This window comes from Oreochromis aureus, linkage group 3, assembly GCF_013358895.1.
Source record: "Oreochromis aureus strain Israel breed Guangdong linkage group 3, ZZ_aureus, whole genome shotgun sequence".
Lineage (NCBI taxonomy): Eukaryota > Metazoa > Chordata > Actinopteri > Cichliformes > Cichlidae > Oreochromis > Oreochromis aureus.
The window spans coordinates 107,281,480-107,307,393 of record NC_052944.1 but is presented as its reverse complement, the minus strand read 5'-3'; the positions used below and the strand labels follow the sequence as shown (position 1 = coordinate 107,307,393).

Here is a 25,914-nt window from a genome sequence, read left to right as displayed (position 1 = left end):
TTGAATGCACAAGCTTTAGAGGGTTCTTTCGACAGTGTAATGATCTGAACTATAATATTTGTATTATTTATATTATTATTCATTATAATATTTCTGAACTGAGCTGAATCAGTTTGGAGGTCAGTGCTGACACGCAGGCCTGCTCAGTAACCGCTTGCTTTCACGTTTAAAGACACACGTGTATACACTTTGAACCAAACTTTATTGACAACATGTTTACGTCAAAGACCCCTCCTCTGTCCTCACTGCGCAGGCGCTAACCCTGTCAGAGTCTGTCGTGCACGCGCACGTCGGTGCTCGGACGTGATCCGGATCGGACCCGGACCTGGCTGCGCGTTCACGAGCTGGTACAGAGACGCGCACGCTGTTAGGATGGAGAGGAAGAGGAGGAGCGTGAAGTGACGGAGCGCAGGGTGTTTGTTTACAGAAGAAGAGGAGGAAGAGGTGAAGCTGCTCCTCAGAAGAGTCTCGCTCCTGAAACAGCACGAGGAGAGGAGGAGGAGGAGCAGAAGAGTCCCAAACTTCTGACTCCGTTAACTTCCTGCGCGCTCCACGGTCGGGCCGTGCTACAGCGCATGCGCCCCGAAGTTTTCACCCCATCGGAACACAATGGACCGATTGTGACGTCACCGGTTGCTTATCCGGATCTGAACCAGTGACGGCGGCGGGAGCGCGCCTCGGCTCAGCGCGTGACCGTGAGTGTTTACTGAGAAGTAAACTTTACATAACTTTTTTTTTAAAAATCCAAACATGTTTTACAAATAAAACACACGTTTGACAATGAAGACAGAAACACAAACAGGAGCAACAAACGTGTTGTTAACTGTCTAAACACATTTTTAAAGAAACAACATGATAAAGTGATGTTTTCTTTCCCGCAAGCAGCTTTAGTAGCTTTGGGATTCGTAGAGTCTTTAATGGAGACCCAGGTGGTGATCAGATGTCAGCTCCTCTCTCCACCCGAGTGCCCAGAACATGTGGCTGCAGGTCTGGTGATACAATACAGGTCCCTCAGTCCATCATTGACCTGTGGCTCAGGGTGCTCTGGTGCTACAGGACACCTTTAGGTTCGAACATGGCGTTCGTTATGGACACACTGTGGTTTCCACAGAAAACCAACAACACAACACTGCTCGGGTTCAGATCCAGGAGGCCGTTCCTCCTAATCACATCCCCCCAGATCTCGCTGTCGTTGTCCATATGAGCGTTGACGTCTCCCAGCAGGACAACAGAGTCCCCAAGTGGGGAACCCTCCAGCACCCCACCCAGGGACTCAAGGAAAGCTAGGTACTCAGAACCGTTGTTCCGCGAATAAGTGCAGACGACAGTCACACTTAGTCAGGCTGCTTCCCACCAGGGAGGTGTAATTCCCCGTCCCAGTTACTAGTCTTGGTAGCCAGGGATCGGTCCACCAGGGCTGCCTGACACACATTGCACCCAACCCCTACGATGCCTCCTGCGGGTGGTGGGCCTCTTTTTCCCTTTTTTGGCTGTGCCCGGCCGGGCCCTAATGGACTAAGACCCAGCCATCAGACTCTCGCACTCGAGTACCCTTGCAGGTCTGGCTCCAGGACGGGGCCCTGGTAACTTTATCCCAGACAGGGTGAACATCACCATTAAAGTTGTTTTTTAAGTTATCATCCCTGCAGAACCTTCTGCACCATGATATACTCGTTAGGGCTGGGCGACATATTGAGTTTTTTTAAAAATATCGATATATTTTCGTACGAGATATAAGATGTGACAATATCGTTTATATCGATATAGTATATGTTAGGTTATAATTATACTTGTGGAGCCGCGGGTTTGCCTCTCTTTTGTCCACTTTTGTCTTTACGCAACGTTACGGGGCTCTCCTTCACTGAACACAACTCCTCCCCCATCGCTTCACCTGCAGGCAATGACAAGATGGACACGGTAAATCTCCGTTAGCGAGTTACCGCGGATAGCCCCGTGCGTGGGGCTGGACAGCGTCAACGTGTTAGCGAGCTAACCGCGCTAACGACATGCAGCCCACAGGGGCTGCACGCCCTAAAATCCTTTCATTTTCTCAAAAGTCGACAGTGCGCCTTTTGTATGAATTCTAGTTGTGCTTGATGACCGCAAACCGATTTTATGTGATACACAGCGCTCAGCAATCTGTCAAAAAATGTTTTAGTTCGACTTTGCTAAGCTACGGAGCTGCACCGCTTGATGGATTGTCGGAGCATTACGGCTACCGAGGAGCCTCGCGGAGTAATACGTACTGTGCTTCAACGTAATATTACCGTATTGTGTGTGTATAAGGACCATAAATGGCACCTGTTCAGAGACATGGTTACGAAGCGGATTTCAAACTCCAGGCTGTCAGTCACGCAGTAGAAGTTGGGAACAGAGCAGCTGTGAAATCTATGTTATTATGCTCAGCGTCTTTTAGTTTACATTTTGACTGCACAATTGTGAGCTCTTTGTTATGCACAAAAACAACATTGTTTTCTTTTATTTATTGAGCATTATTATTTAATAAATGCTGATAATTTATTTTTGAGTAATTTCTGGGACACAGTGTGACTAAGAACTCTCTTTTTGTTCTTAACTTATGTCTTTAAAAAAAAATATCGAGATATATATCGTATATCGCCATCCAGCTAAAAAATATCGAGATATGAATTTTGGGTCATATCACCCAGCCCTAATACTCGTATACAGTTACCCCACTGAGATCTCCAGTAACTAGTATCATCTGAAATACAATCAGATTCTGAGAACGACACAAAATCAGAATTAAACTGGTCAGCAGAACCAAATATGGCTTTACGTTATGAATTAATGTGTAACCTCCTAGTAAAAATGTAAGTGAAACACAGGAAGTAGAATCAAAATAAAACAGGTGGGCGCTGGTCTCACTGTTTACTACATAAAACTAAAAATAAATAAATAAAACTTTGTTTACAAAAGCTGTAATTAATGTTTTAATACAGTTTTATTAAAGCTCAATAAAGTTTTGTTGAAGTGGTGTTTCAGGCTTTGAGGGTCAGTTAGCTTATATCAAAGTGACCAAAAGTCATGTTCAGAAACCAACATCATCATTATCAGGTAGTCCACCTTAACTCAGCTGACCAATCACAGCACAGCTCTGAGAACTCTGAGTGCCTCACCTGACCTGGAGAGTGAAGGGTTAAAGCCCTGCAGAACCTAAAAAAACACAGACACAGACATGCACATACACACACAGTCATGTTGTGCAATAGTCTGAAGCAACACAGCTGAGTAGGGTGGAGTGAACAGGAAGTAGAGAAGAAGCAGAGCGGGATCTGCAGGGCGGTGCACTCTTCTGGACAGACAGACTGCATGAGGGGTGAGACACATTACTGCTTTAACTCGGACCTCTGACTCCACACACTGTGTTGGTTTTTGTGCTCTATGGGGACCTGGGCGTGTACATGCTTCTCTGAGGACTTAGAGTGTATTGTGTATGTTAGTTTTTGTGCTTTATGTGGACGTACCAGAGGTCTGTGCATCTGACGACTTAGTCCACTGATGCAGACTACCTGTGTTTATTATGAGGCTACGTCCCCATGTTTGGACACAAACAGCAGTGAATGTCAGTTCCTTCTTAACTCAGGAGGCGTACCTGTCAGGTGTCCTCACACTGGACTGTGGTTAAAGCTGAACTTTAACCCCTAAGCTCCTCCTCTGTAGATCAGAAATCCATGTTTATTCTTAATTGTGTTTAATTTTTTAAGCTTGTGTCTCTGAAATGTCCCCATAAACCACATTAACTGGTGTACTCTGTGCTGTGTGTCAGTGAGCCTGTGGAGTGTGTGTGAGAATGAGTGGTGGTAAAAAGAGGAGTGGCTTTCAGATCACCAGCGTGACTTCAGAGGTGAACCAGAGTCCAGTAGACCAATTGTCTCCTAGTGCGGTCCTGCCCATCATCCAATCAGAGGTCTCTCTGCAGTCCCCCCTCTGCAGCCCTCAGGGAAGCTCCTCCCAGCCAACCACACCCTCTCTGAAGAGGAAGTACATCTCCCTCGATGGCGGGCAGGGGGCGGGGTCTTCCTCCAGGTTCAGGGTGGTGAGACTAGTGGACGGAGCCAGCGGCGGAGGCCGGGGTGAATCATATCGTCGCGGGCGATGGACGTGCACAGAGTTCACAGAGCGGCAGGAAGGCCCAGGGTTCAGGCGAGTAATGGACAGCATGAGACACGCCCACTCCTTGGAGTCCTTGGAGATGATTGGCCGGGAAAGCGAGAGGGGTGGAGTCCACTCTCAGGACAACACCCATTTGCTGGCTCAGCACGTGCTGCACAGCGGCCCGCCTTCACCCACGCACCAGACGCCAACTAATGTCCGGCTGCTCGACCACAAGGAGTCACGCCTTGTGGTCGAGCAGGGCTTAGGCTCCACCCCTCCACCACCTTCACCCCGCCCTCGCTTCGCCCCAACTCCTCTGCGGCTGGATGTGGACGCCTCAGGACGGGTAAATGCACACACAGACACTCGTTTTCATACCTTAGTGAGGACATCAATCTGACATAATATTTTTGCTAGCCTCTTACCCTAATCCTCAGAAATGAATGCCTAACCCGGACTAGCCCAGACCTAATCTGGACTAACCTGGGCCTGACCAGAACCTAATTTAACTCAGTTATAGTTATACAGCACGAAAGCACAACCACAGTGGGCTTTATGTTCAAATGTAAAGCCGATCGTACAGAGAAAACCCACCAATCAGCAGCCATATCTCTGCTCCTTTGTGAAGTCCGGCATTTGGTTCCCACAAAGACATTTAGGCAAGTATACATGCACACGTGTCCTGCCTGACTCAGGTGTGATAGGGCGTCAGGTGCTTATGATGTCACAGCGGGGCTTCCAGCTGCAGCTGATCGAGCTGATTGTTGATCAGGTCATTGGAATAATAAAAACATGTACGTGCAGCAGTGACATCAGAGCAACATGTGACATCATCATGACATCAGACACTGAGGAAACCCGCCGGGATATAAAATGAATTACGCTCGTTGTTTTTACTACAGTCACTCACACCTGTGTGTCTCACCTGTCAGTCTGTCCTCAGGCTGTCTCACTCTCAGCCTGGCTCCCCCCCTGCTGGACTGTACCAACCCCCTCTGACCCCCGCTCAGACGCCTTCAGGCTTCAGCCTGGACCGCACCATGTTCGACCTGCCGGGGGACGCCAGGTGAGTGTGTTTAACAGGTGTTTCTGATGTCACTGCTCAGTGGGTTAGGGTGATGCTTCTCAGGGGTCAGCTGATCAGTTTTCAGTGTTTGGTTTGTTTGTGATTGATCAGGTTGATTGATTGACTGATGAACCTGGACTTTCACAATAAAAGTCCATCCTGTTTGAACTCCGTGTGTTTAGTGAGGTCTGAAACGCTCCATCATAAAGTCTGTGGGTACTTTCCGTTTTCGTGAGGTTACTCGCTGAGAGACGTGACCTGTGATCTGTGTAGAGGCCACAGCTGTTCCAAACCCTAAGGAAGGAGCCTCAGTGCTTCCTTTATTGCTTCCTTTAGCAGAGGAGACACTGGAGCATCCTTCATGAGAAGGGAGGAGGGAACGCCAAATGGTAAACGGGCTGGTTTGTATATTGAGCCGCAGAAACGCACAGACCAGCTGGATGCGATCTTAGGTTGGTCATTCTCCACCACCGTAGGGGGTGTGTCCCATTTTGACCTTCCAGATAGTGCCAGTGGTTGTGGCTTGAACCAAGTTGAACCAAGCTGGACATAAAACTTTGCTCCCGTTCGTGTCGGAGATCCCGTGAGATGCTGTGTTTTCTGACCACAGTCCTGTGATGTTTGTACCTCAGTGAAACCTCGCGCTGCTGCTGCTGTCGCGTTTTTAACTCCTCCACTGCTGAGCAGTTTTCATCAGTTTTTAGCCAGAACTGTAAAATCCCGGAGTTTTTTATGCAGCCAGACTGAGGAGCTCATGGTTTTATTCCACCTGTCGGACTGCTTTGGACACAACCCGTGTGTTTTCTTTGACACCATAAACTCTGTTCTTGGTGCAGCACAGAGCGACTGTATGGAGCTCCACTGCAGCCTGTGAGCACTTTGTTATGGAGACGGTCTCCTCGACCAGGGCTCAGACCTCTCCTTCTGCTCCTGGCCCTGAACCTGTGCTCAGTTTGATCAGTGATCCTTTGTTGTGCTACAGTCTGTAGGATTCAGGTTCACTCCAGAGCAGCTGGGATGATGGAGATGTTTGACCTCAGACAGGGAGGAAGTCTGACCCCAAATACTAAACACACTGTCCAGACAGGAAGCACGTCTTTGGACTTTCAATCAAAAGCTTCTGAAGTTTAACCTCCAGGAGGATAAACCCTGAATCGGGTCTAATGAAAGCTCACACAGATCACGCTGCACAGTAACTGCCCACATAGCTGCTGAGTGTCAGCTGACTGAGGGCCAAAACAGACCTGGTGTGTGTGTGTGTGTGTGTGCGCTGTATCACTGTGAGCCATGACTTTGTCTCAGAGGGCCTGGAAACCAACCACAGAAGTGTCAGCGATCAATATCAGTGATCAGAAGTTAATTACTGATCAATACCAGTGAATGATTGCTGATTAGTTCCAGTAATGAGCAGGCAGTTTGTTTCCATGGTCCCTCCGTCTGAATCAATGGGCCTCTGTCTGCGAGTGGGCGGGAGAAGAATGCTGCTGCTGCCTTGCCATTGGCTGAGATCGTGAGTGGGCAGGAGCTGGCAGGCAGCAGCCAATCAGAGAGCAGAGATGTGTGGGAGTGACAGAGAACATGAAGATCTGAAGTCTGGACGCACCTTAGTCTGAAGACAACATCTGGACACAGCTGCTGACATTCACACACCTGTGAGCATACAAGGAGGCAGCCAATCAGGGGCCACCTGGGAAGGCGGAGTCAGAGGTATTGACGATGGACGGCGAGGAGACAGAACCTTAAGCTGATTGGAGTTTGCTCCAATGGTGTGCTGTGATTGGTTGGTGCTCGGTGGTGAAGTTCTCACTGGATGTTTCCTGTTGTGCTATGCTGTGATTGGACTGGGGTTTTTTTTCAGAGTGCTGTGATTGGACTGTAAAATATGTAGCTGAGTTCTGATTGGCTGGTGTTTTTGTGGGCCTCCATCAGCTGAAGATGTTTGTAGTTGAGAAGAAGACCTCTCAAACACGTCCTCAGCGCCGTCTCCCTTCGACTCCGCCCCTTCCTCCCAGGACTCTGCAGCTTGTTGCTAAGCAACTGGAGCCTCCAGTTGTCTTGCGGGATCATACAAAGGTCAAAGGTCGTGGCTCAGTTGTAAGGGAGTCCTGGCCGAGTACCAGGACATCGATCCAAGAATTCAAACCACGGGTGAGTCAGAGGTCCCTGACCCCTCCCTCCAGAGCTCAACCTGTCACAGAGGCCCGCCACCGATCCACCAATCAACCACAGCCATCCCAGCGACCCCAGAATCCTCTGCGGCACACTGCCCCGCATCCTCATTGGTCAGTTCCTGCCAGGGCGTCACCCACCGGGCAGGGCTCTGAGGCCACCATGATGGCTCTGCTGCTGTTCTGCCACAGGTAACCACGGTAACCCGGGCGGGGCTCAGATTCACCTGCACAATAATAAATATGTGATAGTACCTGTCCAGGGCACCGTCGTTATGGAGATTTATCATTTCAGTGGGTTTGTTCATGGTTAGGTAAATTAATAACAGGTGAGAAGAACATCTGTGCAGCTGTGGATAAAGGTGCTGATTACGGTCATTTACCGGTCTCAGAGTCACCTATCAGAGAGTCACCTGTCTGTCTCACCTGTCTGTCTCTCTGTGTCTTGCAGTAGTTCCAGTAACAGTTTGATCGCCATCGACAACAAAATTGAGCAGGCCATGGTGAGTCCTGTTTCTGCTTTTCTACTCTTCTGTCAGTCGTCGATCTATAAACCTTTGTATCTGTCATGGAGACCATCAAGCTGTCTGTTCTTTTTCTAGTTGTGTATTTACTCTTTGCAGTGAGAGATTGTCTGTGACTCTGTTCCTGTGTAGATATAGTTCTGTACTTATTTGATTTCACCTTGATATAAACGAGGATAACCTGACTCCTGAGGTTAAGGATCTATTCTGTGAGAGGGTCCTGACTGAGAGACAGTCAGCAGTGGTTAAACTACAGCTGTAAAGGTTTCTGAGCCAGCTCTGATGATTACAGGTGGTCCTCCGTCAGGTTGGTCCTGGCTCAGTTTATCCTCAATCTGAGGTTGAAGCAGTTTGTTTCTGATCCCATTCAAAGTGTGCATGTAGAGCTGTGTTCAGATCTGTCCCTGCTGCTGACGACCATAAATGTGACACCGTTCTGTGGTTACAAACGTCTCTCAGTGAGGACATTAGAGCAGAGTTCTCCTCTATGCTGATGATGCTGTTAACACACAGTGCTCCCTCTGTAGGACGGGCTTTATGATTGGCTGGTTTATTTATGCACATCATGTATGTGTGTGTGTGTGTGTGTGTGTGTGTGTGTGTAGGACCTGGTGAAGAGTCACCTGATGCTGGCGGTGAGGGAGGAGGTGGAGCTTCTGAGAGAACAAATCAGAGAGCTGCAGGAGAGGAACCGGCAACTGGAGAGAGAGAACCACACGCTGAGGGCGCTGACCCACAGCATGCACACGCACTAACCCACTCACTAACACACACACACACACACACGTGCAGTCATGTCGGGGTTAACAGGACGGCGTTCCGGCTCCAGCGTTTTCTGATCAGCTGATGCTTCAGAGACACTCGCTGTGCCCTCCTGCTCGTCCTCCTTCATGTACCTGTAGTACTGTTGTACTGCAGTATTTGTGGTACTGTGTACTGATGAAAGGTGTGTGTGTGTGTGTGTGTGTGTGTGTGTGCAAGTACTTACAGTATCTGACAAAAGTGAGCACACCCTGACATTTCTGTAAATATTGTGTCAGATCTTTTCATGTAGATGTGACACTTTGTTACAGTCAGTGTGCAGCTTGTATAACAGTGTAAATTTGCTGTCACCTCAAAATAAATCAACTCACAGCCAATAATGTCTAAACCACTGGCAACAAAACAGAGAACACCCCGAGGTGAAAATGTCCAAACTGTGCCCAAAGGGTCAGTACTTTGTTTCACATTATTTTCCAACACTGCCTCAACTCTGGTGGTCATGGAGTTCACTGGAGCTCCACAGAGCGCCACTGAATCCTCTCCCACTCCTCCACGATGACATCATGGAGCTGGTGGATGTTAGAGACCTTGCACTCCTCCACCTTCCATTTGAGGATGCCCCACAGATGCTCAGTAGGGTTTAAGCCTGGAGACATGGTTGGCACTGGTCTGAGCACTGACAGGCTGACCCTCCACACCTCCAACCTCTGCAGCAATGCTGGCAGCACTCATACATCTGTTTTCAAAGACAACCTCTGGATATGACACTGAGCACGTGCACTCAGCTTCTTTTGTCGACCATGGCGAGGTTTGCTCTGAGTGCAACCTGTCCTGTTAAACTGCTGGATGGTCTCCGCCACCGTGCTGCAGCTCAGTTTCAGAGTGTTGGCGAGTCACATGACACCAGGGAGGGAAAATGGCTAATTGGGCACAGTTTGGACATTTTCACCTATGGGTGTACTCACTTTTGTTTCCCAGTGATTCAGTCAGGAATGGCTGTGTGTGGAGTTATTTAGAGGTGACAACAAATGTACACTGTTGCACAAGCTGATTACTTTACATTGTATCAAAGTGTCAGATTTACATTGTTGTCCCGTGAAAAGATGTAACAAAATATCTACAAAAATGTGAGGGTGAGCTCACTTCTGTGAGATACTGTGTGTGTGTGTCTGTGTGCGAGTGTGTAGGTGTGGAGGACAGTGATGATGATGGGTGGTGTCAGCAGGTCAGCTCCAGGCAGCAGAGGCTTTGTCAGAAACCGATGGACCAGTCAGAGTTGATGGTTTGAAACTCCTCCTTCTTTGAGAGCCCCTCCCACTGCCCCGAGGAGGTTTCTTCCTGTTTAAAGGGAGTTTTTCCTCCCCACTGTCCCACCATATGAAGCACTCGGAGGCGACTGTTGTGATTTGTGCTACAAAGTAATCGTCCAAGGTGTCCCGATGATGTGTTTCAGTGTGGCTGCTGAGGAAGAGGAGTTGCTTCATCAATTTGAACTGTAGTTCAGGATCAGCAGACTCGGTCCTCACCATGGATACAGGCAGCAGCCATGACAGCTGACGCTGCAGTGTGACAGATCCGGGAGAGCAGGTCAGGCTGGACCCACTGTGACCCCTGTTCACACACACACACACACACACACACACACACACACACACACACATGCAGCCTGTAACACAGTAACCCTGAACGTGCCTTACTGGCCTCACCTGACGGTGTGGGCGTGGCCTAACGGTCGCACCTGGGACTGTTTGTATTAGCCGTCCAGATGCAAATGCTGATGCTGAAGAGTAGAGTCTAATAAATTAATAAAGCCTTACAGACTGATGTTTGTGTGGTCCCTCTGTGTTTGCTGTCTCTCTGTGGGGGTCTGACGTCACACACAGTGCATGCTGGGATACTGGGTCAGGCTGACAGATGGAGAGAAAACAGCAAAATCAGAGAAAGGAGAATATCTGATCCTTAATCCAGCGAGCCCCGCCCCCTGCACACACACACACACAGAATCCTGGAAACAAACACAGGATTAGGATTAACTGATGATCTTTAAATCGGTCAAAATTTGAATGGACTTTGGTTCACAGCTTGCTCTGCTCCTCTAAAGCTGACCTTTGACCTGCAGCTCAGCAGTCAGCTCCTCCTCCCCGTGAGGCTGCTGGCCCTTTAAGAGAGGAAGAGCACAGGATGAGCCCCCCCCCACACACACACACACACACACACACACACACACACACACCCTCCTCCTCCTCAGCCGCACATTGTTCTGTGGCTCCGGGAGAAGCCACTTCCTCCTCCTCCTGCTGCTGCTGCTGCTGCTCAGCCCGCTGCGAACGGACTGACAGACAGACAGTTTCAGTGCCTCAGACGGAGGAACGGCGTCTGTCTGTGTGTCCGACGGGATCAGCTGAGGGGGGCGGACACGTGAGCACAGACAAAGACTCGCAGACAGACGAACAGACTGGACGAATGGACTGACAGGATGCGGCACCGCTGGACCCTCGGGCTCGCCCCCAGGTAGGAACAAAGACTCTCCTCCTTTTTTCATGGATGCTCCCACTCCTGTTGTCATGGTAACCATTTCCTAGTCTGAGGTCACGGAGAGGAGGAGGGCTGGTTTGTTACATCAGCCGGCGCTTCCTGTTTTTACCTGTGTGATGTCATCGGTCAGTGGGATGTCTGCGGGTCACGTGACTGTAGAGCTTTTGTTTGTTTAAACTGCAGCTGAGATTTTCAAAATAAACAAACAGCATAATCAGCTTCCTGCTGACACAAGCCTCGTGATCGATGAAGGTCCACACTTACATAATAAAGCATCCTGACTCTGAACTTTATTTATTTAGTCTGAAAAACAAAACTCCATTTACAACTTTTAATCTTTTTAGAACTTTATTGTGAAAATTCCTGAAATCTGTTTGTAAAATATATGAAAAAAAAATGTTTATTTTATCCTGAAATCAGGTCATTTTGTTTGACATGTTTGTGCTGATTGTTAGGACATCACCGTGAAACAACAACAGAGTTCTTGTTCAGATTGTGAAAAACTGTTTGAGGTTCTCTGTTTAGACCCTGTTAGATTATTGTTGGGTTGGGGTGGATGCAGCTCTCTGTGGGGTTCCCTCTGTAGCTCTTTATGTGTGGTTCTGTCAGAAATGTTCTCCTGTCCGTTAGATCAGTCTGGGACGTGTGTTTGGACCTCCTCAGGTCTTTGTTGGTCGTTCAGAATCTTTAGCTGGTTGTTTCTATCCTCAGTGATACTTTGACCTTTGACCTCTCAACGCTTCATTCATCGTCATGTTTCTGCCCATGGTGACCTATGGGATTCAAACCAGCAGCCCTGGTTCACAGGACACTTCCTCTCCGTCTGGCTGGCCTCAAACAGCTGATCAGCTCCTCCATCTTCTCCTCTGCAGGAGTCTGTAACACAGTAACAGTGTGAGCTCCTCACAGCAGGAGCTGACCTCTGACCTCTGATCGCCTCATCATGCTCTGAGACTCTGAGAGAAATAACTGCTGTTGCATTAAAGCAGCCGGTCAACAGGAAAACAACCCCAGGAAGTCTGCTTCCTCACACACACACGCACCCCTGCTTTGTCCTGACTGTGTGTGTGTGTGTGTGTGTGTGTGTGCGTGTGCATGTGTGTGTGTCCTATTTCCTTTGTTTGACGGCCTGGTTGGAAAAACAACAACAACAGTACATGAAGATATCTGTGACGGTTCTCAGTTACCCAGGATGACTCTTAAGTTAAATCATGGTTTTAGCTGCGCACTTGCATGAAGAGGCGGGGCCGGCAGCATCTGACCAATCTAAAAGGAGCGTTTCATGGATCACGTGACTCTTCTTTCACTACTCCACAGATGTTGTCAGATGCCTGATTAAAGACATTTAATCTAACAGTGAATAATCTGAGAGAGAGCACAAAGGGTTGATTCTGTTCGTCTGGACGTTTTCAGTGGGAGAAACGTTTCATCATCACCATCATCAGGTGACTTCTTCAGTCTCAGCTGACTGCAGGTTTCTTTTAAACAGGACTTTTGCACAATGACTGAAACCGGCACCACTGAAGGAACAATGGGCTGTGAGGTCAGTTTCTGATCATTAATATGCAAACTGACCACTGATCAACAGCTATGAGTACCACAGAGAGTTGATCAAAAACTGACCTCACAGCATTCGAGGATGTGCTTACGTGGATGACTGAGCATGATCAAGATATTTTAACAGGGTGCACCTTTAAGACAAACGTTCTGTATGATCAGCTCGGTCACCTATAACATCTCCAAGTTTCTGGCTTCGATCCTCAACCTGCTGGTGGGCAGCTCTGAACACCACATCCAGAACACCCTGGATTTTGTTGAGAAGGTGAGAGATGTCATTATGGAGGCAGATGAAACCATGGTCTCGTACGACGTTACATCTTCACTTGCATCCCAGTCACTGAAGCGTTGGAGGTAGTTCGTAAGAGATTACAGGATGACCCCACTCAGCATCGACCAAGTGTGCTTGAGCTGTGTCTTCATTGAGTGTAAGAGTCTATTGTGTCTCTGTGTTTGTCTCTCGCTCCCTCGTCCCTTTGTGTTTTAGTCGTGTCACTGTTTCGTCTTCCTCACCTGTTTCCCCTGTTCCTCTCTTTGTGTCTCACCCTTGACTCTCTGTTTATCCATCTCCGTTGATGTGTCAAGCCTGTGTGTCTTAAGTCTGCCTCTCAGTGTTTCCTGTTTTGTTTTGACAGTCTTGCGTCCCATGTTCAATGTTGTGGTTTTTGCCTCCCCGTCTCATTTAGTCTAATTTGTTCCAGCTGTTTTTCCGTGTGTTTCTTCCTTTGTCATCCTCTCCTGTGTGTATACATTGTGTCATTTTCCACTGATTCCTCGTCAGGGCATCTGGAAATCTCCAGCGGTCCCTCCTTTTGTTTCCAGGTTTCCTCGATAAATTCCAGTCTTCCAGGTTTTCCGATTGTTTCTGTTTAAGTTTCCCCAGTCTAGGTTGTCATTTATTTTGGTTTATGCTTGCTTTTAGCCATAATAAACGTCTTGCTTTTGGTTAAACCCGGCCTCCTCTCCTAAATCGTCTCGTTGTCTGCTTCACTGATAAAATATTTCCCTGTTTTTAGCGAACATCAGATCACCTGTGCTCATATAACACACATTAGCCCTTCCACTACCTGTGGACCAACACAAACGCTCCGTCAGTGAAGCTGCTCTGTTCAGCATCTATTCACTTCAGCTGAGAATCATGTGACCCAGCAGCTGTAGCACCTGTTTTTTTCCAGGTGTTCTCATATGGGCGTGGCCTGTCATGTGACACTTTCATTATGATGTGTGTAACATGTTACCATAGAAACTCATACTGATATTTAGGAGCCCTCACAGAGGATGATATTTCTTATAATCGCAGCTGTTGATAGACAAACCTCTGAATATCGTTACGGCTCGTAACAGGACGAGGAGGACACAACACCTGCTCACTCTCTGATAAACCTATTATCAAAGAACACAACACCCAAACAAAGAAGGCTGGGTAGCAAAGGAGAGGGGGCGGGGCTAAAGAGGAGGCCAAGATGTGATCAAAATAGTCTCACTTTCTTGTTTTATCAAGTCTAGTTTCAGGTTACGTGACTCCGCCCACAGGTACGGGCCTCACCCATTCAAACAGTTGCATCTGTTCCAGAGTGACCTCTGACCCCTGCAGCTCTCTCTCTTTTCACAGGTAGCCCAGCACTGAGGTGAGGTGTGACTGTTGGTTACCATGGTGCCCAGGCCATCGTCAGGGGAACTATGGGGGCTCCACCTGATGCCCCCCCGGATCCTGGTGGACTGCTGCCTGCCTAACGGTACACCCACGGGCGGATGTAAGCTTGGGTGTAGCTCCGTGACGTCATGATGTCGGACAACAGATGCCATCATGACGTCACAGCTTTGTTTTTAAGACTGAAAACAAGCTTCACTCGTACAGGCTTACCTTCGCCCTCTTTCAGCTCACCTTTAATATTTGTGTTTCTATTGTATTTCTGTGGCGTTTCCATGGCGTTTTCATGGTGTTTCCATGACATTCTTCAGGTATGATGGTGAGCCTGGAGTGTCTGAGGGAAACTCCTCTCATCAGTATCAAGCAGCAGCTCTTCTCCGAGGCCAGGAAGTACCCCCTGTACCACCTGCTGCAGGTATATGCTCTTAACTTTGACCCCGCCCCCTCCTTCTATCTCACGTCCAACTATAAATTCTGGTCTCCGATTGGCCAGGAGGAGTCGTGCTACATCTTTGTGGGCGTGACCCAGGAGGCTGAGAGGGAGGAGTTTTACGATGAGACGAGGCGGCTGTGTGACCTGCGCCTGTTCCACCCCATCCTTAAGGTCATCGAGCCACTCGGCAACCGTGAGGAGAAAATCCTTAACCGTGAGATCGGTAAGGGAGCGCCCCATCACATGTAATCACACTATGACCTCATAGTCACGTCATTAACCCTTTAGACTTCTCCCCCCACAGGTTTCGCCATCGGGATGCCGGTCTGCGAGTTTGAGATGATGAAGGACCCGGAGGTCCAGGACTTCCGCCGTTCCATACTGAGTGTGTGCAGAGAGGCCATGGAGGAACGGGAAGGAGGGGGGGCCCACAGCCAGGCGCTCTACGTTTACCCCCCCAACGTGGAGTCCAGTCCCCAGCTGCCCCAGCACATCTATAGCAAGCTGGACAAAGGTACTCCTAAACCTGCTGGGCCCAGAACCACCCAATACCTGTCTCACTCTCCTGTATGAGGTGCTGTAAGGGACATTATTACTGAAACACTCTCACACACACGTCTGAAAAACCAAGGCGTTTCAGTTGAACAGGAAGTTGTTTCTTGACAAGGAAACTGAAGGAAAAAGTGGTAAATTTCAAACAAACCACTACACAGATGTCTACTCAGCAACCTGCCTAAGTGAAGCAGCTGCATAACTTAACAATATATAAGCCTCAGCATAAGTCAAAATTTAGAATAGCAGACGGGCATTATCCTGGTTAATTCTTTTGGCATATGTGCTTTTTGTCTGTTTTAGCAAAGAACAAAATATCTTAAAATCATTAATAAAGCCAGGGAGAGAAGGCTTAGCGTTCCTCCATATGATATTTACTCAGAAGTATGATGATGTTAATAATGTTTGAGACACCCAATGCTAGATGATCCATATAAAAAAATTTATGATGTAATTCAAATAGTGGCGCATCATTAATATTTAGGGAAATCCAATTTTTTAAGTTGCACCAAATGCATTGTGTGATGAAAAAAAAGATGTTCTAGGGTTTCATTTTCATCAGTACAAAAAGAACATTGATCCATCTCAAAACCAAATCTCTTTTTTAGTAATTCTGCCACAGGATTAATTTTGTTTTTTACTTTAAGTGTGTTTCTTTAGAATAGACTATTTCATAAATTTTTAGTATGCTTTATCCAGTATATGAAATAACTAAATTAGAACCATGTAATGTAACCATTCTGTTGTAACTATGAAATATTTTGTCTTTGAAGAAACTACTAATAAATCTATTATTGCATTTTTATCAAACAGCTGACATTGCCCTAGCAATAAATTTGGGAGCACAGATGGGAACTTATTGTATATCATAACATTTTTAATCAAATGAAGCAGAGGCAGTGGGACCAGTTCACAAAATTTGTTATATTCTCTTTGAGAACAGTTTAGACAATATTTTTCTGAGATGTTTCAATGTAATGGGTTTTATTCCTCCACAAAAATTTGAAAATAACTGTGTTAGCCTTATTAATGTTTTTAGATGAGATATATAGAGAGTGACAAGGATAAATCAATTTGGAGATGTCTTCAGCTTTAAGTAGGATGTTTCTGCCAATAATAGCGAGGTCTCTGGTTAACCACTGGCTAAGTGATTTCTTCATCTCCATGATACAGTTAGAAATATTAGTGTCTTCTCTGCTAATTGTTGTTTTTAGATATTATCAGCCCTATATATTTAACTTTAGGTTCAACTCTAACCAAAGCTATTGAAGAGTCAGAGCTTGTATGAATCGGGAGTAGTTCACATTTTTTGATACTGAGAGATAAACGAGAAGCATTAGAGAAAATTTAGTTTTCTCGACCACGTATTTCTCTTTAAAAAAAATAGATGTATCATCTGCGAATTGACTTATTTTGAAGTCTTTATTAAAAATTGATATTCCTTGTATGTCATTAGAATTTTTGATTAATAGTGTTAACAACTGAGTTGCCAATATAAAAAGCTTAGGGGAAACAGGACATACTTGCCTAATTCCCTCTTGCACCTTGAATCCATTCCTTGATTCAAGGAAGCTAAAATATTGTTAAGTAATGTGGCTGCTTCACTTAGGCCCCAACCCCCAGGTCCTGGACCAGTACCGGTCTGTGAGTCGTTTGGTACCGGGTCACAAGAGTTGAGGCTTGAGTTTGAAATTTATTGTTTTCAGGGTATTTATCTTTTTTTAAATTTTTATATCGTGCATATTGTTAACTCAGCTTCCTTGGGTCTTTTCCCGTGTGTTATGAATAAATCTTCTTTTTTGGTAGCAGTACTGGTTTTATTTTATTGTATTTATCCGAGACACCTTAAAGTACTGTGTGTGAGAGCGTTTCAGTAATAATGTCCCTTATGGCACCTCATACTCCTGCACCTGTCTACCTGTCACACACCTGTCTCATTGGGTCCAGAACCTGCTTACCTGGATCTCTTCCTGTTTCCCTCTCTATACCTGTCTGACTTCCTGTACCTGTCTGTGCAGGGCGCCTGATTGTGACCATCTGGGTGATCGTGTCTCCATCAAACTCCAAACAGAAGTACACCTTGAAGGTAGACCTGGACACTGAGCTGGTTCCTGAAACAATCAGAACAGGAGGTGAGGTAGTCACCAGGTGTGTGTGTGTGTGTGTGTGTGTGTGCAGGTCAGTCATGACAGTTTACCTGAGCAGCTGATCGCCGAGTCCATCAGGAAGAAAAGCCGATCGATGCACCTTTCACCTCAGCAGCTCCGCCTCTGCGTTCAGGAGTACCAGGGCCAGTACATCCTCAAGGTACGCCTGTCTGTCTGTGTCTACCTGTCTGCCTCCACACCTGACGACTCACCCGTCTCCCTCCCTGTGTGCCTCTCAGGTGTGTGGCTGTGATGAGTACCTGCTGGAGAAGTTTCCTCTCAGTCAGTATAAGGTAACAGCTGATCCTGTGGCCGTCACTGCACCTGTCACAGTTTGTGACCTGCCTGCTGTCCATAGTTCACATTAATGTCACGTACAGGACAGGTGAGACTCAACATGAGCTTGTTGAGATTTTTCTGAGAGTGTCAGGTGAGAATGAATCCAAACACAGAGGGCGGAGCTGATTTGGAGGGGTGCGCTGTAACCAATCATCAGGGACATACCTGCACTCTCTGCTGGCTCTCTGATCCTCGTCTGATTAAAGTGTCATCCAGGATTAGGTGATCTTCAGTTCCTCACCTGTGTGTCTGCAGTACATCCGCTCCTGCATCATCGTGGGACGTCTTCCTCACCTGATGCTCGTGTCCAAAGACAGCCTCTACTCTCAGCTTCCCGCCTCAGGCTTCGTCACGCCTTCCTACAGGTATGGCAGCCGCAGGTATCACACCTGCAGGTATCACAGGATACAGGACAGGAGGTGACTTGAGCTGTGTGTGTTTCAGCCGTCGGACTCCTCAGCCGTCTCCCTGTCCAGGAGGAGGCGACGGTTCTCCTCCTCGCTCCTTGTGGGCCTTCAACACTCTGCTGAGAGCCCGGCTGCTCTGCGCCACGTACGTGAACGTGAACATCAGAGACATCGATAAGGTGAGTCGGTACTCGCTGCCTGGACCTGCTGCATCACATGTGGGGTCTAACACAGGTGTTATCATTATCATGCATCAGCCCTGACTCCAGTCATTATTACCTGCTTTGAGAAGCTTTAATGTTCAAAGAAGGGTCGTAGCAGGAGGAGACCCAGGACTCTGCAGAGGTTCTCAGCTGGAGAGAGGGAGGAGTGGATGTTTGGGTGGATGGTTGGATCAGCCCCACCCTTGCATGTGATATGAATCCAAAACATCAGATAGGATTTTCTTGTGTATGTGTAGATCTATGTGAGGACAGGGATCTATCACGGAGGAGAGCCGCTCTGTGACAACGTCAACACCCAGAGAGTGCCCTGCTCCAACCCCAGGTACGACACACCCAAACACACACCTTAAAACATCTGCCCCCCTCCTGTCGTTCCTTTTACCTGGCTGTCTGCTCACCTAACTGTTACCTGTCTGTCTTCAGGTGGAATGAGTGGCTGACCTATGACATCTACCTGGCTGACCTCCCTCGTTCAGCCAGACTCTGCCTGTCTATCTGCTCTGTGAAGGGAAGGAAAGGAGCTAAGGAGGTAGGAAAGAAGGGAGTACAGGTGATCTGTGTAGTGAGACTGCCTGGCTGAACCTGTCTCAGGTTGTTTCTCAGTACTCAAGTACGCAAGTCCGTACTCGTCCCCCTCGCACCTCTGAAGTTCCCACGGGAATCTGGAGTTCCTGAGAACTGGAGGACGCGCCGCGATCGTTCTGATGTTGGAACGGACGTGCACTTGATGACATCATCACCGCCCTTTAACTTAACTGTGATTGATATGCACAATGGAAATTACGCATGATATTAAAAACTGCACAAAGTAAAAGATTTTTTTATTTTAAGCACTTTGGCAAAAATTCCCTTTTACATATCATCTGCTTCATAGGTGTGAACAGCTAAAATTAGAGATTTAATTCAGAGTCAGCTGTTTAAATAAGAACAGCACATTTTACATCAGGTGAAATGACCATCTATGCATGCTTGATAAACGGGGAGGAGCCAGGACTGATCCTCTGTCTCACCTGTCTCACAGGAGCACTGCCCTCTGGCCTGGGGGAATGTAAACCTGTTTGACTACAAGGACATCCTGGTCTGTGGTAAGGTGGCTCTCAGCCTGTGGCCTGTTCCTCATGGCCTAGAGGACCTGCTCAACCCCATTGGAGCCGCGGGTTCAAATCCCAACAAGGTACCCAACAAGTTCTCTCAGACAGTAGAAATGTGTCTGATCCTGAAGTGAGTATTTAATGATGGTGTTGTGGTCTGCAGGAGACCCCGTGTGTGGAGCTGGAGTTCTCCTGGTTCAATCAGATCGTTGTTTTTCCTGACGAGCAGCAGATTGAAGAGCACGCCAACTGGACCATCAGCAGAGAGCTGGGTTACAACTACTGCCACGGCCTGGTAACTACAACATTAAAAACTCCTCTCTGCCCCCTGAGGTTTGGTGTGTGTGTGAAATCCTCCAGACCTCTACAGAGGTCCACTATCTATCAGTAGTGGTTTCCTGTGTGCTTGCCTTCCATTGACAGTGCTCTTCTTCGGGGTCTTCCTCAAAGTGAACACAGTTGCTTTCCAGCTGTTCTCCAGCTGTTTTGCCTTTGGCTTCTTTTTGCCTCTTTGGAAATTGTGGTGTAATCTTTATAGGTTTCATCTCGACCGAAGAGCAGCAGCAGTCCTGAATGTCCCTGTGTAGTTTGTGTTTCCGATGTTGTTGTGTGTTTTAGTTTGTCAGTGTTTACCTGTGACTCAGGTCCAAATACAGAAGACTCAGCGATTGCCTCAGACGACCCGTCTCTCACCCGTCTCTCACCCGTCTCTAACCTCTCCCTCAGAGCAGCCGTTTGGCCTGTGACAGCAGTGTTTCTTCAGGCGATGCCGAGCAGCTTCGCTCTCTCTGCTCCAAAGATCCGCTGTACGAGCTCTCGGAGCAGGAGAAGGACTTCCTCTGGAGACACAGGTGAGAATGAATGTAATGGAGTGAACACCCTGCAGGTGTATTTTTGGAGGCATGTCCTCTGAACGCTGTGACGTTCTGAACCCACAGTTAAACATCTGATCCAGGTATATTTGAACAGGTTTAAATAGTCCCATATTAACCTAACATGATCTTTGACACAGAAACTTTCTGGACCTTTCTGTCTGTCTGATTTTAGATGTCTGGCAGCTTCACGTGACTCTCTCTGTTTGTGCATGTTCCTGTCCACCTGTCTTGTCTACCTGTCTCTCCCCATTTGTCTACCTGTGTCTCTGCCTGTCTGTATCTCTGCAGACATTACTGTGTAAACATCCCAGAGTCTCTCCCTAAGCTGCTTCTTTCTGTCAAATGGAACTCCAGAGACGAAGTTTCTCAGGTACCGAACTTCCCATCACAGTCAGGGAAAAATGCTTCAAGCCCTCACTTTGACTCACCTGTCTCTCTGCCACCTGTCCCCTCCCTCAGATGTACTGTTTGTTGAAAGAGTGGCCTCTGATGGAGCCCGAGTCGGCTCTCGAGTTGTTGGACTGTAACTTTCCCGACCCGATGGTCCGAGAGTTTGCGCTGCGCTGCCTCGTGCAGGGCCTGACGGATGACAAGCTGTCGCAGTACCTGTTGCAACTTGTACAGGTGCGTCTGGTAATGGTAAATGGTCTGCACACCTGCTGCTGTGTGCCTCACACAGATTCCTCTGCAGCGCACTGTAGACACACCTGGACTCCTCACCTGTCTGTGTACTACCTCACATACATACACTTATCTTTCGTCTTTTGTCTCATGGTCTTTTCTGCAGGTGTTGAAGTATGAGATGTACCTGGACAATCCCTTGGCCCGTTTCCTGATAAAGAAAGCTCTGACCAATCAGAGGATAGGGCACTTCTTCTTCTGGCACCTGAAGTGAGTGCAGATGTCCTGGTGTTTACCTGAGGGATCTGACACGTCTGTTTGGCCATTTTTAATCTAACAGGAAGTGTTCTCACAGGTCAGAGATGCACAACAAGACGGTTTCCCGACGCTTCGGTCTGCTGCTGGAAGCTTTCTGCAGAGCCTGCGGGATGTACCTGAAACACCTGAACAGACAGGTGAGCACTGACACACCTGGTCTTCTGAGTCCAGTTCAACATGAGCTCATCTAGTTTTTCTTAACCTGTGTGTGTGTGTGTGTGTGTGTGTGTGTGTGTGTGTGTGTGTGTGTGTGTGTGTGTGTGCAGGTAGAGGCCATGGATAAACTGGTGAATCTGACTGACACACTGAAGCAGGAGAAGAAGGACGAGACTCAGAAAGTATGAAAACAAACAAAGCAACTTATATCTGACTTGTGATTGGCTGACGGTGACGTGTGTTTCTGTACGGTTGGTTGTCAGACTCAGATGAAGTTTCTGGTTGAGCACATGTCTCGTCCAGATTACATGGAAGCTCTGCAGGGATTCGTCTCTCCACTGAATCCAGTTCACCAGCTGGGAAATCTCAGGTAGGCATAACTGGTTAAATAACTGCATGACGTCCTACCTGACCGATCATTGCATGACCAGATCTTTTAGTGTGTGTGACTGTGACTAAGATCAGTCTGGATATTTATACCTCTTGTAGTGAAATATGGGGTTTTCTGAATATAAAAGTGATTCATCTGCATATTGACTGACTTTAAGTGTTTTATTCTTTAAAGATCTTCCTGACTGCATCTGCATGTTTTCAGGCTTAAAAAACAACAAAGTAAAACAATGTTTTAAAAAGTGTTGTGTGCTTTTAGGCTGGAGGAGTGCAGGATCATGTCCTCGGCAAAGCGCCCGCTGTGGCTGAACTGGGAAAACCCTGACATCATGTCCGAGCTTCTCTTCACCAACAACGAAATCATCTTCAAGAACGGAGATGGTAACGAGTTTGACGCTAACTGTATTACTGCTGTTCACAGCTGTGCCAGGGCACTGTGGGTAACGTAGTGTGTTCTGTTACAGACCTGCGTCAGGATATGCTAACGTTGCAGATTATTAAAATCATGGAGAACATCTGGCAGAACCAGGGTCTGGACCTGCGGTGAGAACCCGTGACATTAGCTGTGACATCACACCAACACCTGGCTAACGGAGTGTGTGTTTGTGTATTAGCATGTTGCCCTATGGATGCCTCTCCATCGGTGACTGCGTGGGTCTGATCGAGGTCGTGAAGAACAGCTTCACCATCATGCAGATTCAGTGCAAGGGAGGCCTGAAGGGGGCGCTGCAGTTCAACTCCAACACGCTGCATCACTGGATCAAAGACAAGAACCGCGGCGAAGCGTGAGCTCAGCCGTCTGCACACCTGTTTGCATGAACACCTGTCTGCCCTCTGCTCACTTCCTGTCTGTCCCACAGGTACGATCGGGCCATCGACCTGTTCACGCGCTCATGTGCGGGTTACTGCGTTGCCACGTTCATCCTGGGAATTGGAGACCGCCACAACTCCAACATTATGGTGAAAGAGAACGGACAGGTGAGCCTCTGACCCCACGCCCTGACAGCGCTTCCTGGGACTGCAGCCGCCTAACTCTTTGTCTGCCTCCTCCAGCTGTTCCACATTGACTTTGGTCACTTCCTGGATCACAAGAAGAAGAAGTTTGGCTACAAGAGGGAGCGCGTACCCTTTGTCCTTACTCAGGACTTCCTCATCGTCATTAGTAAAGGCATCCAGGAGTCCACCAAGACCAAGGAGTTTGAGAGGTGCCCTGTCCCTCCTCTTTGCACCTCCTGCTGTTTCCCTCTGAGCCCGCCTCACTCTCTGTCTACCTGTTTAGGTTCCAGGAGATGTGCTACAAAGCATACCTCGCCATCCGTCAGCACGCCAGCCTCTTCATCAATCTCTTCTCCCTTATGCTGGGTTGCGGGATGCCTGAACTGCAAAGCTTTGATGACATTGCCTACCTGAGAAAAACCCTGGCCCTGGGTAAGACTGGGGTGACGGACGGGCAGGAGACAGGTGGTATTATGATGCTGTAGATGTCTAGAACTCCAACAATCCATGGTGGCAGCAGAGTGCCTGTTCTAAGCAACCATCTCCTGTCCTTCCTTAAATTCTAGTCCATCACAGGGACTCATTTCAGTACTTGGAACTGTCTGTAACCCATCTGTCTATAACTGGTCTGTCTCTAAGCTGTCTGTCTCTAACCGGTCTGTTTAAAAGTCTTTTCTATAACTGGTCTGTCTCTAACTCGTCTGTCTCTAACCCATTTGTCTGTAATTCAGAGAAGAGCCAGCAGGAGGCACTGGAGTACTTCACCAAGCAGATGAACGACGCTCACCACGGCGGCTGGAGCACGAAGATGGACTGGATCTTCCACACCATAAGGCACATGCCCAATGAGCACTGACACACCCACTCACCCACACTGGTGTGTTTGTTTACTGCACTACTGTGATGATTATGATACTAATGATGATGATGATGACAGACTCGTCATCTGATGTCATAGATTTTCTTTAAAAGTTTTTTGTCCTTGTGTCTTTTGGACGGTTGTCATAGAAACATGAATCTCAGGGTCAAAGGTCAGAGGGGTTTTGAAGATGCCAAAGGCAGGCTGGGAAAAAATGACGATGCTGATGATGAAGGTGACGGTGATGTCACATTAGTCTTCCAATCGGTGCTACTGTTAGCCTGTTAGCTGCTGTGCTTTTCAAAAAGAGTCAAACTTTATTGAGCGAAATTTTATTGACAAGCAGCTGTAACTTTATAAAATGTTATTTTTGAGTGACTTAACTTTATTGAAACCAGCAAAGTGAACACTGTGGTCACTGTGAGAGCAATAAAACTTCCAATAACCAATCAATATTTAGATTATGACAATCAGGCGTTCTGACCAGTAGGAAGGCAGAGCTGACCAGCTGTGGGCGGAGTCATTGTGATGATGCAGTCTAGTTAGTTACCTTCAGAGTTCATTGAAGTATCTTTTGGAGTATTTTGTTGATTTGAACCCACTTAAACAGATTTTTACGATCAGCATATCATCCTCGTTAATCAGGGATCAAAGTACTCGACAATCTGAACCAATCAGCTGCTGCCGTTAGCCCTTAGCTAGTCTACTTAGCATTGTTAGCTGTTGGCTCATGAGTCATGCTGAGATAGTTAGCATTAGCCTGTTAGCTATTAGATAGCTGAGTTGTTGCACTGGATAAAGGAACTGTGGGTAGGTTTGGTTACCATAGTGAAAACCCCATCCCTCTAATCTCATTGGCTGCCAGTTCCTAGGGCGGGGCTACATTCAAATAGTTTTATGTGAAGGTTTTTTCCTGTTCAGGTGAGAGATCAAAGCCCCGCCCCCTGCTGCATGCTAATCATTCATTGCTGACATCATCGACTGTGATGGTTACTATAGTGACTGATAACACACGGGGAGATGTGATGTGTTTGTTTCCATGTGATCAGTATTGATTGTTTTCTGATGTATTAATGATTTTTAACTGATTGGTTTCTTCATGTATTGATTTGTGATGTTATTGATTCTTCTTGACCCTCTGACATAGGAGAGCAGGTCACCTGAAGGGCGGAGCCTGATGTTATAACACCATGCCCAGGTGTTAAAGCACTTATTGATCAGTGTTATTATGGATTATTGTTGTTTCAAAATAAAACTTTAACTGGTGTACTGTGTGTGTGTATGTGTGTGTGCTTTACTCACCTGAGACATGTTCAGTTCGTCTGACCTCCAGCAGGTGCTGCTGTGACTCTTGAGTTCTAACTGCTCTTTTTTAAAAAAAAAATGAAATAAATAAAACTTAAATAATAAGATATTTTCTCCATATTTCACCGTATTTCAAATCAAATAAATGCAAATAACTGTGGGTATTAATCAATCTATGATATATGACATATATTTTGACTATTTTTAGAGCAGGTTTGACAAAAACACAAATTAAATATGGGGAAACAAAATTAAAAAAACAATAGAGGAAAAAAGGCTGGAAGTAATTCTGAACCACCTGCATGTTCATCCTTTTTCTCAGAATTTAAACCAGTCTCATTATCCCATTTTACGGATATAATAATGCACATGAAACCAACTACGTGCCCCTTGGATGTGTTACCTACGCCATTTCTAAGAGATGTGCTGAAGACATTCGGCCCAAACATCCTCGCTATTTTGAATAGCAGCATCTCAAATGGAACTGTTCCTCATTTGTTTAAACAAGCTGTTGTCCAGCTGCTTCTAAAAGGAACCTGGTTTGGACCCGTCTTATCTATTTTAATTCTTTTTATTTGATTATGCTATCCTTCTGTTCAGCACTTTGGCGGACACTAGATGCCCTTTCAATGTGCTATTTAAATAAAGATGACTTGACTTGAGAAGCATGCATTAATGCAGTGCAATGTATTTTCATTTATCGTTTTTTTTTAATGTATTGATTTATGCAGTGTTGGTCCTCCATATGTTTGTATAAATATAATTTTGTACTTTATGCACTATGGGTCCGCCATAATATTTTTTTTATCACTTATTATTTTT

At 46.9% G+C, this 25,914-nt stretch overlaps 2 protein-coding genes across 5 annotated transcripts; both read left to right on the top strand.

Moving 5' to 3' along the window:
* The first annotated feature begins 284 nt into the window (after positions 1–284).
* Positions 285–8,991, top strand: zgc:153012 (uncharacterized protein LOC777626 homolog). Of its 2 annotated transcripts, none has more exons than XM_031749478.2 (5): positions 285–695; positions 3,788–4,462; positions 5,049–5,182; positions 7,802–7,853; positions 8,480–8,990. In XM_031749478.2, exons 2-5 carry the CDS (start codon positions 3,812–3,814, stop codon positions 8,627–8,629), a joined length of 987 nt encoding a protein of 328 aa, XP_031605338.2. In that variant the 5' UTR covers positions 285–695; positions 3,788–3,811; the 3' UTR covers positions 8,630–8,990. The 2 variants fall into 2 exon arrangements, with proteins under 2 accessions (XP_031605338.2, XP_039464339.1); XM_039608405.1 differs by lacking the exon at positions 285–695 and adding an exon at positions 3,244–3,337 and having other exon boundaries at positions 8,480–8,991.
* A 1,837-nt stretch (positions 8,992–10,828) lies between these two features.
* Positions 10,829–25,054, top strand: zgc:158659 (uncharacterized protein LOC791141 homolog). Of its 3 annotated transcripts, none has more exons than XM_039608402.1 (28): positions 10,829–11,147; positions 14,341–14,464; positions 14,691–14,794; positions 14,873–15,035; positions 15,117–15,326; positions 17,383–17,450; positions 17,543–17,671; positions 17,751–17,804; positions 18,106–18,215; positions 18,295–18,436; positions 18,718–18,803; positions 18,905–19,010; positions 19,503–19,655; positions 19,736–19,867; positions 20,299–20,423; positions 20,736–20,817; positions 20,907–21,071; positions 21,235–21,338; positions 21,424–21,523; positions 21,653–21,724; positions 21,806–21,912; positions 22,192–22,313; positions 22,397–22,475; positions 22,547–22,717; positions 22,793–22,910; positions 22,986–23,137; positions 23,212–23,360; positions 23,660–25,054. In XM_039608402.1, exons 2-28 carry the CDS (start codon positions 14,380–14,382, stop codon positions 23,782–23,784), a joined length of 3,213 nt encoding a protein of 1,070 aa, XP_039464336.1. In that variant the 5' UTR covers positions 10,829–11,147; positions 14,341–14,379; the 3' UTR covers positions 23,785–25,054. The 3 variants fall into 3 exon arrangements, with proteins under 3 accessions (XP_039464336.1, XP_039464337.1, XP_039464338.1); XM_039608403.1 differs by lacking the exon at positions 10,829–11,147 and adding an exon at positions 13,138–13,156; XM_039608404.1 differs by lacking the exon at positions 10,829–11,147 and having other exon boundaries at positions 14,380–14,464; positions 23,660–23,805; positions 24,935–25,053.
* The last annotated feature ends 860 nt before the right edge of the window (positions 25,055–25,914 follow it).

Coding starts and splice junctions, on each gene's coding strand:
- zgc:153012 (XM_039608405.1), top strand. CDS start 3,812: ATGAGTGGTGGTAAAAAGAGGAGTGGCTTTCAGATCACCAGCGTGACT. Junction 5,183..7,801: donor GACCTGCCGGGGGACGCCAG/GTGAGTGTGTTT, acceptor TGTGTCTTGCAG/TAGTTCCAGTAACAGTTTGA. Junction 7,854..8,479: donor ACAAAATTGAGCAGGCCATG/GTGAGTCCTGTT, acceptor GTGTGTGTGTAG/GACCTGGTGAAGAGTCACCT.
- zgc:158659 (XM_039608402.1), top strand. CDS start 14,380: ATGGTGCCCAGGCCATCGTCAGGGGAACTATGGGGGCTCCACCTGATG. Junction 21,524..21,652: donor TGAAACACCTGAACAGACAG/GTGAGCACTGAC, acceptor GTGTGTGTGCAG/GTAGAGGCCATGGATAAACT. Junction 23,361..23,659: donor GAGAAAAACCCTGGCCCTGG/GTAAGACTGGGG, acceptor TCTGTAATTCAG/AGAAGAGCCAGCAGGAGGCA.